Source organism: Pelodiscus sinensis, chromosome 1 (assembly GCF_052426305.1).
Source record: "Pelodiscus sinensis isolate ZL-2025 chromosome 1, ASM5242630v1, whole genome shotgun sequence".
Classification (NCBI taxonomy): domain Eukaryota; kingdom Metazoa; phylum Chordata; order Testudines; family Trionychidae; genus Pelodiscus; species Pelodiscus sinensis.
Window position 1 is genome coordinate 227,242,442 of NC_143052.1, and position 11,590 is coordinate 227,254,031.

At 42.4% G+C, this 11,590-nt stretch overlaps 1 protein-coding gene across 1 annotated transcript in view; it reads left to right on the plus strand.

Moving 5' to 3' along the window:
• LOC102455433 (arylsulfatase H) overlaps positions 1-5,604 on the plus strand; it is a 34,335-nt gene extending 28,731 nt beyond the window's left edge. The window contains exon 11 of the mRNA XM_006112252.5: positions 3,542-5,604. Within this exon, the coding sequence (XP_006112314.3) occupies positions 3,542-3,912 (371 nt within the window). The 3' untranslated portion in view covers positions 3,913-5,604. The remainder of the gene's footprint in view (positions 1-3,541) is intronic.
• The last annotated feature ends 5,986 nt before the right edge of the window (positions 5,605-11,590 follow it).

Sequence of the window (11,590 nt, forward strand, 5' to 3'; positions counted from 1 at the left end):
ATTAACATGTTACAGCAACATTCACACACATCCCTCAAATTCAGTCAGGGTTACTTTAATTCCAGTTATGTGTTCCTCTTTGCCTGGCTGCCACTCTGGAACCCCTCCTGGCTTCTTCAGCGTTGAGTTCTGCTCATCTTTCAAGATTGTTTTCAGTTATTGGGTTTTTTTCCCTTTTCTGGAAATTCCTGTTGTTGTTGTGGCCACATTCTTAGTGTACTCTTCAGCACTAATAAGGAGACAGACTCTGCCCTGGGCTGCCTCTTGTGTGGTTCATTAGCATTTTATACCCATTTTGTACGGAGGTAAATAACTATGCAAGGTAGTGGAGAATCAGTCATACTAGTCAGTACGCCAGTGAGCTGAATCAAGAGCCAGATAATCGGGCTAATATGGCCCAAAATATTTAATTAAATGCATAGCCAGGTTGATTTTTCTGAACACAAATCAACTGCATCATCAGTGTATATCTCCACAGATATGCATGTATAACATATCTTATTTCTATATTAAAAACATATCTAGATATACTGCAGCATGAACTCACATACAGCCAAGCAAAAACACACTGTGACCTTGTTTTCATCCAAAAATTCAGAGGAATTCAGCCAGAAGTTCTGAGATGCAGCCTGAAAATTATAGTTGCAATTTACAATCAGAGTAACATACCCAGAGAAAGTGATCAAATGGAGTATTTGCTAGATTTTTCAATGCATTGTCATTTCCACCACCTTCCTCCTAATATTTTTTAATTAGCAAATGACATCCTGGGTCCTGGTGTAACCACATGCGACTCACTCCGAGAAGGACAGCCATACCTTTCCAGGCATGGGGAACAGCTGAGGGCACAATAGAAAGCAAGAGAGTTCAGCAAATTCCACTGAACCAAAAAGAAAATGTCATGTAGGCAGAAAGCAAATGTGGTTTTTGTGCTGCATGCATTACAGAAATGGCTCGGAATGTTGAACCTACCCTTCCTCTTCGCATCATGTCTAATCTCACTTCTGTGCTGGACACAACCTCCCCCTCCTCTTGGAATGATTTCAGTTACAGAGGATCAAGGCCTAAATGTATCACCATCAGATGGCTGGTACTAAGTGAGAGCATGAACATTTTTGATGTGCACCTTAGGTTTCCATTTATTAAAAAAAACATGTATTTATATAAATACAATAGTGCTAATAATAAATTAATAGCAGCAATGTATGCAGGGTAGTTGTAGTTATATCAATGTGAGGGCAAGAGAAAAAAAAGACAAGGTCTTGAGTTAATCTTCAAGTACATTTCCTAAGCCTGAAGAAGAGCTCTGTGTAGTTTGAAAGCCTGTCGCTCTTACCAGCTGAAGTTGGTCCAATAAATGATATTACCCACCCATCTTGTCACTCACAACTAACAAAGAGCTTTGCTCAGATCAATTGCATTATCTCCCATAGGATGCAAGGTGGAGGCAAATTTCCTGTTGAATAGCATTCAGTTTCAGTCTCAGTACCTTGTCATTTTCTGTAATTAGCCAGCCTCCTACTGTTATGCTGCTACTTCTCTTTATTTCAGATAGCTCTGTTCAGACTACCAATCGGCAGCTGGAGAGCCACGAGCCTGTGCACAGCTCAATACACCATGCTGCCATTGAGCTGCAATCTAGTGTTCATCACACTGAGCTGAAAACAAGCTTCTGTTTCTGTTATTTGCCTGTGGTTGACATCCAGTAAACTTCCCTGCTTTCAAAACTAGTTTACACAATGAGACTGGAACTAAGTTGGGACCAGAGACTGTCTGGTCCTTCCATGTGTGCAAAGTGCAGAGGGAGAGAAAGAGACCAGAGTTTTCCATCAGGCAGACCAGATAAGTGCCAGGTACAACTCCAGTCCCTGTACACAGAAGGCAGGCACTGTTCCCGTCCTATTTCTGAGAGCATTCAGAGCCCAGAACCCTGCACACAAGACACAAGAGCTAGCTATCCCTAGAAGAGAGAGCATACGCTCTCTTCTGAATATTTCTTCTATAGAAATTCAGCACCCCATGCCTTGAAGTGGTTTCCACTATATAGAGGCAGTGTATCATGTAAGCTGTGTGCATGTGTAGTCACTCAGGAGAGATTCAAATGCCTCCCAGTTCATTAGCAGAGTGCCCACAACTAGATTTTTGTTTCTCCTGGTGGTGCATATTTGTATATGACTTGGTGAATATACAATTAATCCACTCATGGATGGGAAAAAATCCATAGATGGATGGAAAGATTAGCAGGAACATTATATACGAGGTTTACAGTTTGGTTCAATGACTCTCAGCACCCCATCAATCCCATTATGAAAATTGTTCCAGCACCCCTAGCTACACCCTACAAAGGGCTCGTCTATACTTAGCAGACGATTGATTCCCTGGAGGTCAATCTTCTAGTGTTAGATTTAGTGGGTCTAGCACTGACCCATAAATCAGACACCGAGGGTAGCCTTCTCTCCCCAGCATCTGGTACTCCTCCTTCTGCGAGGAGTAAGGCAAGCCAATAGATGCAAATGCTCCCATTGGCCACCCACTCTGTGCATGCTGCCATGGCTCGGTTTAAGGTACGCTTACTCCAGCTATGCGTTTTGTGTAGCAAGAGTTGTGTACCTTAAGCTGACCTGCATGGTCTAGTATAGACCAGGCTACAGAGGTAGAACAGAATTGTGCAGCACGTGTGAGCGTGCAAATTTTGGGACACACGAGGCCCCGAGGGGGCACATCATAGTCTTCCTAAGGAGCATCTTCCCCGATACAATGAGCTGTGAGCCCCCATCCTAATCAGAATGTTCTTTGAAAGTAGTTATTTTAACTAGGTTATTTTAAAAGTGTTATTTTAAATAGATGGCTCCATCCACACAAGACCCTCACTGACTCCCAGTGTCCTTGTGACTACATCCTGAATAACAGTTTCCCTCTGGATAGCTGGGGATCGCTGGGCAATTTTCAGGGAGAGCCTTTCAAGCTGATTTGACGTCTGTGATGCAGAGAGGGAATGCTATTGTATTTGCATGGAGGAGTACTGGTCTTGCATAATAATTTGTAGAGCAGTAGTTGCCACCTGGCATAACTTGTTATGCAAAACCAGTGCTCCTTTATGCACTCGACTACATTCTCTCACTCTGCTTCACAGACGTTAAATTTGCTCAAAAGAGTGTCCCAGAAAATTGCCCAGTGAATCACTGAGGGTCTTGTGTGAGTGAAGCCACCTATTTAAAATAACTATTTGTGTACAGCTTTTAAAGTACATGCAGTCCATTCACAAAGGAAGATCTGGTCCATCCCTCATAGAACTAAGATAATCATATCTAGCAGGGGTAAATAAGGGTACCAGTTGCTGTGCATGGTTTTAAGTATGGTTCTACAGTTCAGCTGTTCTGGAATTCAGTTGGTTCCCAGTAGATAGACAGTTGCATGGTCACCTCCGGTTTTTAACTATGAGGTAGACAGAATAAAAGCCCTTGCAGGGAAAATGCTGTCCTTAGAGTTCTGTCTAGTGTGTGTCCTTCTTTGTTACTTGAACAAGTTTCTCTCCTGGCAGGTGGGGCGCTGTGGAAGGCTCATTTTACAACTCCAATATTCCAGCCAGAGGGTGCTGGAGCCTGTTACAGAAGTGGAATGTGCCATTGCTTTGGGGAAGACGTAACCCATCATGACCCTCCTTTGCTCTTTGACCTCTCCAGAGACCCGTCTGAGTCTAAACCTCTGTCTCCCTCCACTGAGCCCCTGTTTGACACAGTAATAAGCAGAATTGAAAGAGCAGTGAAGGAGCATCGCCAGACCCTGACTCCCGTCCCACAGCAGCTCTCTGGGTACAACAACGTGTGGAAGCCCTGGCTGCAGCCGTGCTGTGGGACATTCCCTTTTTGCTGGTGTGACAAGGAAGGAGACAGTGACCAGGGCTTTCTTTAACCAAGGAAAGAGCAGAGAGGCCATCACAGACCAGAAAAAATAAAAGCAGCAGGGTAGCATTTAAATGATTTCAGGCTGAATGCTGACATTCCTCTCCTTGGCTTCACCCTACACATGCCCACCCTGCCATTTAGCTCCAGTCAGTAGACCTGGAGTCTGCCTCAGTAAGGCCTGAACATTATCTCTGGGCCATATTCTGTCCCAGTTGCACCAATGTAATTTGCCTCAACAGTGAGCTCAGGCTTCAGCCCAGAGATACTTTTCATACTGACTTTAAATTCGAATAAATCATCGGTTACATAGAACTGAATCACCAAGGTAGTTCCATTCATGTTACTCAAAGTGTCACAGAAATCAACAGGACTGTGTGGGAAGATGGATCTCAGGACTTAACCCTTTGTTTATAGACACTAACCTGTATTTCAAAACAAACTGGTGATTCACTTTGGTACTGTGTCGAAATGTGTCCACCTCAGCAATTGTACATCTGCTAAATCACCTCAGTCCCTTGTCAGCAAATCTGGTTGTCTGCCATGGCTATGATTCCCATGACAAAAAACAAAGGAAAAGATTTTTAAATATTGCATACCTAATGATAGGGATCCTAAGCCCATAGAGAGATACCTTAATAAACAGCTTGGCATTCAGAAGTGCTGAGACTTAATAGCTCCCATTAAATTAAATACCAACTAGAAAATGCACAGCTCCTGAAAATTATGCACCACGCTTTTCCCTATTGAACTAGGTCTCTCGGCTACTGAAATTGATTATTCAGAAAGTCAGTATCTGCATTGACAAGACTGGTACCAAATTTCAGTCAGCGGATATGTCCATATGGAATGAAACCCAGAACGAGTGGGACTCAGGTCCACTGATCTGTGTTTGGCCTCCCTTGGCTTGCACATCTATATTGTACATTGTAGTGGAAATGTGGAAGATGATTGTGAGGTCAAGGAAATTGGGTGATGTACCACAATCCTTCCTTTTGTGCCTGCATTTTCTTACAGGCCTGGATGCTCTAGGCAGCCATTTGTGCTTTTTGCTTCTTATTATTCTTTTGTTATTCTCAAAGAGTGAGCTGTTTGCTCAAGATGGTACAGTGTAGGAATGCACTGTTGACTTTCAACAAGTTCTGGGACTGGTCCCAAGGCCATGCAGCTGGTGTGGGAGAACAGGAGGGCTTGGGACGATCACATTGCTATCTTTGCGGAATGTTTCCCACCTGATAATGCTAATTATTTGGCCTGGGAAAATATGCAAAGTATCAACAAGCTAATTATTGGATGTGGGAAAATACACAATGTATCAACAATCTTGTTAGGTTCTCACAACGGGTGTGATTACTGTAGATCCAACAGTATATAAGTGCTGGGGATATTCCTAACATTGGAACCTCGGTGTAGACCAAAGCCGCAGAAAGTGCTATACACAGGCCACTGGGGTCTGTCCATTGTCCTTCTTCAGGGGGTTCCCGGCAGCAGAAAGGGACATAGGCATTGCATTTTATTCTGAGGTCTGCTTAGGCTTAATAAGCATTGTACTTTCTTAATAGGCATTTCATTTGATTCTAAGATTTGCTTAGGCTTAGTAAGTATTGTATTTTATCTTAAGATTTGTTCCATTGTATTTTACTCTAATATTAAGCATAGTATTTTACCTCAATATTTGCTTAGTAAAATCTTTAAGCCTTCACCCAGTTTGTGCATTTATTGCTTCCCAATCCCTTAAGGGAAGAACCATTACCTCTTGGCAATACATACATTAACCCTACATTAAGACTTCTCTAACCCTCTGCTTGACCTGAAATTCATACTCGGCTCTGAAATTCATACTGTAGTGTGCAGACCTGACTCTACGCAGATCTGGCTGTGCTCCTGTGACCATCTTGCTTTGTAAAAGGCAGGGTTGAGTGGATATCAATTGAAAACCCAGGCAGCTCTTTGATAGGGCACAAGGAATGGAAAAATCTCTCTAATGGGAAGAGCCATGAAGAGTTTGGCTTGTTTAAACTGAGCCAAAGGAAAGCTATAGGGAGATAATTGTTCTTGATGAGTATATCAGGGAGGGAGAGGAATTATTTAAGTTAAGTGCCAATGTTGACAAAACAAATGGATATAAACTGGCTGTGAAGTTTAGGCTTGAAATAAGATGAAGTTCTCGAATCAGCAGTGGAGTGAAGTGCTGGAACAGCCTTCCAAGGGGAGCAGTGGAGGCAAAAAGCCCTAGCTGGCTTCAAGACAAAGCTTAATAAGGTTATGGAGGAGATGACAGAATGAAGCGGTCTATAATGGTATATACCTAATCTGCAGCTGCTAGCAGAAGTTATTGCCAATGACCAGTGACAGGACAAGAGATGGGGAGAGAATTGCTACAGAGAATTCTTTCACAAGTTTCTGGCTGCTGGGTCCTGTCCCATGCTCAGAGACTAACTGATCATCATATTTGGGGTCAGATAGGCAGAGGGCAGATTGTCTTCCTCTTCAGCATGGGGCATGAGTCAATTGCAGGCTTGGAAAAAATGTAATGGGTGACTGTACTATAGCTTGGTCTCTAAACCCATGATTTGGGGACTTAGCCAGGGGTTAAGGGTCAATTATAGGAGTGGCTAGACCACCATCAAAGTTCAGGCAACCCACCCAGAATCCCCAGCATGAAGCAGGGTGCTATTGTATGAGGTGCTGTACAAACAGAACAAAAAGACGGTCCTTGCTCTAGGCCATCTGCAGTCCAAGTATAAGATATTAGAGAACAGATGGAGACAGATGAGATGAGATAAACAAGGAAGAAATGTTTTTAAAGCAATTCAACAAGAGGAGATTTTGAAGGAGAATGATGAAATAAATGGCTTAGGGGGCGGGGGCAGTGCTTCCTAACCACAAGGGGTTGTATGGGAGAGAATGAAGGTACCTGTTTGAAAACTTAACAAGATGGTAGCTGGCATCATTGGCCAAGGGTAGGCAGATGACGACAAGTAAGATGGGAATAGGCTGCAAAGGGCCTTAAATGTTAAGAAGCAGATTATGTCCCATGTGTTAGAGAAAGGGATTCAAGGAGAAGAGTGACCTGTCAAAGCAACAACTTCAGAAAATGATCTCTGTAGCTGTATTCTGAGTGTATATTGGAAAGACAAGATTGCATTTGTAAAAGATCAAAGAAAGGGATGTTGCAGTCGCTGAGATGCCAAATAAGGAGTGTCTGGATGAAAGTACTAGATGTGTGGATGGAGAGGAAAGGCTGTAATTTTAGAGTTATGTAGCAATAAACTGACAAGACTTAAACACCACCTGAAAATGAAGCCCTAAAGAGGTCTGTCTTGAAGGTGACTCCCAGGTTATGAGCATTGTTGACAGGCAGAATGGCAATGTTATCTGCAGTAATTGAGAAAAGAGGTACTTGGAAGAATTGAAAAGGGGCCAGGGAATTAAGATGGCTAAAGCAGAGCTTTATTTTATCTAATGATTAAATATCTCCAAGAAGATGTCAGAGAGACAGGAAGAGATTTTAGTTTGTACTGGAGACAGGTCTGGAGTAGAAAGGTAGATTTCTAAGTTAACCACATAGAGATGGTAATGGAATAATGGTAACGGTAATCTGTACTCCAACTTTCTGCAGGGTTCGTATGAAAGATTCAAGAGGTCAGGTATAGGAGGAAAAAAAGAGACTGGGACCAAAGACAGAGCCCTTGGGAACCCTACAGAAAGGTGGAGGGCAGATTAAAAGGATGCTGTGAAGGACAGGCTGAAAGAGGGATCACAGATGTAGGAGAACCAGGATAGGACAACGTCACTGAAGCCAAGGAAGGACAGCATTACAAGAAAGGCCAGGTCAGCTGTGTTAAAAGGCAGCTGACAAGTACTGGCTCTGAGACTTGGCCAATGAGAGGCCATGAGAGACTTTCGCAAGGACAATTTCAGTTGAGTTCAAGATTGGAGAAGCTAGGATGGAACTGGAGAAGATGAGCTTTCTGCTCCTCAAAATTCTCATCTAAGCCTCCAGTTAACTGATTAAATGGAAGTTTAAATCCCCTCTGTAATGTATCATCACTTTGAATACTGTTTATTTAATTAATTAATAGTAAGTATTGCAATTATGTTGTAGGGCTGAATACAAGTCTCTAAAACAAGCTGAAAGAGTTTCTTGCAGTTCTTCTTAATAAAGGTCACACTGCAATTTGTCAAATTACTTCATATAGAATAATGCCTCAATGAACTGATGGGTTAGGTTACTGGGAGACTGGACATGGTGTAAATATAAATTGGTCTTTCTGGTTGACGATAATTAAATCTACAAGCAATATCACTATGAATTGATAAGAGCGCTGATGCTGTTCTGGGCTTGGTAAGGATTAAACCTGCACTGCATTCCATTTACACAGACAGGGCGTAGAAGATTTTAAAATGGGGGAGGGAATTTAAGGATAAAAACTAGTTTGTTCAGCTCAGAAATGAAGCAGAAAATTTGTCAGATGGTTTTAAGTTGTCACCATTACTGGGAATCAAGCCAATATCTTTTGAGCCAACTCCCTCTGTAGCTTGCACTAAGCAGAGGAATGTGGAGAGGCAGGCCCAATTCTGAGTCCAGCCACGTCTGAGAGTCAACAGTGGCTGTAAAGCTCACCTGGCTTCCACAGCATTGGCTGTTGAAATGGCTCCTAAAGGAGTGACAAACCCCTGGAAGAAGCTTCAGGGGGTAGCCGAGTTAGTCTGTACAGAAAAAACAACAAATGGTCTGGTAGCACTTTATAGACTAACAGAACATGTAGATGGGTATTATGAGCTTTTGTGGGAAGAAGATTGGGCATATGCACTTTTATGCAATCCTTCACTGGCTGGTCTGGGTACTGTTGCTTAATAATATAGCCAATTAATTACACTTGTGGCTTGTTAGAAAAAAAAAATGTTTGAGAGATCAAATAGTCTATTTTATTGCAAGAAAGCCAGGAAGGGGACAGTACCTTGAGTTGTTACAAATCCTTCTGGGAAGCTGGTTTTCACATCATGTCAGTTCATCTTCCAAAGGAATGTTTCTGAAATATTATTAAAGCTAGTTTGGGGGTATAACTAGCAGAAATACCCAGCATCGCCTGGGGAAAATATAGTAAAAGGTGTGATGAATGAACTACGTCAATGACATTAACATAGCATATTTTATTGGAAATACTTTAAGAAATTAAAATAGTTAGTGATGTGCTGATAAAACAACAATCCCATAGGGTCTCTTTTCTCACTCTCCACAACTCAGGAAGGCCCATCTTCCCTTAAAGACTCTATGCAAACCAATGCCTGTAGCCTCCCTGTCAGAAGCCCTGAGAAATGGAGGGGATGTTTCCTGGCAGGAAATCACTGCTCCGAGTGCCTTCAGTGCACACTCCACAGGGCAATCTGAATGGACTTCCAAGCCACAGCTGGACCAGTTCCATTGATCAGACAGAGTGAAAGTCCTTCAAACCAGGTGCAATGAGTGATATCTAGATGATCAGAGCATGCAGCACTTGAACATACCTGTTCTAATGAGAATAGGCTGTTCTGAGTGTACCGCATCCTCCTCAGGCTCCATGGTCCTCCTACCCACCTCCTCTTTGTACTGTGAGCTGAATCCTGCAAAGTGCATAATGCCCGTGGCACTTGCTGATAATGCATGCAGCCCAAAGGAGGGCAAGTGGTGGGATGGCTTGTTCAGGTGTAGGGAAGCAACTTTAATTTCCAGAAGGGGTTCAGTCGCAGCCCAGCTGTGGGAAGATGTTGAGAGGCTGTGATAGCTGGAGGCTTGACCCCAGCCAGCATCAGCCACATTTGGGTCTGTCCTGGAGACCTGCTGGTGCCCTAGTATAGGGGAGGTTGCGGATTCTCTGCCCCACTGCAGCCTCTCCCCCATGGGCTTTCCCCTGATGGTTCTGCAGGTGCTCACATGCTTTATCCTCTAGGATCTGTAAGACACGCTTAACAGAAGAGTCCAGCAAATGCCTATGATCAGGCACTACTAGAAGTTAATTATCAGTGGGCCCAATTGGGGCTCTGGGGGAACCGATTTCGAGATATAATCAATCCAATTATTTAACTTAGGAAATCAGTAGTATCCATGCAAAATTCAGTGTTTCTAGCTCTTACTGTTCTGGAGATCTTCACACACACACACACACACACACTTATAGCACATTTGTTTATCAGTTAAAAGCACTTTTTACATCACCTAGCACTAAAATTCACCAATTAGATTTTTAGCTTGCTTTTCCATTACAAACCAGTTGGACTTGTACCAGGATAAAACATTTCTGGGTCTTGATTTTGGCAGGGTTTACGTTCCTGAATACTAGCTGTCCAAGTGCGAAAAACCATTAGTTCAGGGTCACCATCCCAGAGAAGGTCACACATGTCTTGCTCTTTGTGCTTATAATTGCTAATTGTCTTTTCAAGTTTGTAATGTTTATGTGTTTAAGACTAGTGGAGCAATAGGTACATTGAAAACCAGCAGGGATGAGGGTTTTTTTTAAACCTTACCTTATCTTGGTACTGTAGCTTACTTTAAATCATAATTTCATTTTGAAAAACTGGAGTAAGTAGCATCATGATTCATGCTATGATAATACACAAGACAAAACAAACTGTTTGTATTGCTACTACTCCCAAACAAGATATCCGTGCATAGCTTTATAAATTGTTTACCACACAGTATTGCCCATCTATATGGCTGCGTTACCTAGTGGTTGTCTCCATTTGCTAAGCTTCCTAGGCTGTCAACAAGAGCAACTAGCTTCTACCTCATTGTACTTATCCTGGCTGTTACAGCCATACTGGACTTGCAGTATCAAAACATCAACACACATAGATTTCCTTTAACAGAAAAAAGTCTGCTGTTTGTGTTGCGGAATAATATTCCAGTAGCTGACAGATCCGTGTGATCCTAACATATGCCATCTTCCAGGTAACCTACTGAATGGACAGTAGCCAATGTCAGGATCCAAAATAAACCATAAATAATACAAATCAGTATTGATCCTGTAACAAACATACATGAAACCTGACATGGAGCATGAGTGTTTTTAATAGCAAATCCCTAAGTCATGAACGGTGCTCAATAGAATGTGTTTCTATGAGTTTAATGTATTGCCAATTTACAGCCACTTCGTGTACTGAGATTCAGTATCATTTAGCTAATTGCTCATCTATGATAAGATATGGCAATTTTTCAGTATCCCTTGATGAATTGGTTAGCATACAACACCCATAAATCAAAGCAAATATATTAATGTGTAAGGCATATAGATATGGTGTATAATGGGTTACATATGTTGGCTAACAATATGACACAGTCAAGGGCTAAGGACATACTTTAGGGAAGGTTCTGAGAATCTTTCCGCTGACATCCTAGGAAGGATTTCTCCATCACTGACATCTGTTGAGGAGGAGGGAGAAAGAGAAAACAGGCCAGACAAGTTAGTGATTGCTCCATCACGGACACTGCTGAAAGAGAGATCAGCTGAGGGGGGGCGGGAAAAAGAGGTCTGCCCACATGTAAAGAGCGCAACATGCACTTACAGGAATCAGTGGGTGGAAAAGTAGAATATATTTTGTGGTGGTGACTAAAGTAAGATACACAATTTAATGTTAAGGAGAAGGGGAGGGGAACAATGAAAAAAAAAAAAAAACCCAGCCTATTCTCAAGTCCATTCTCCTCCCTC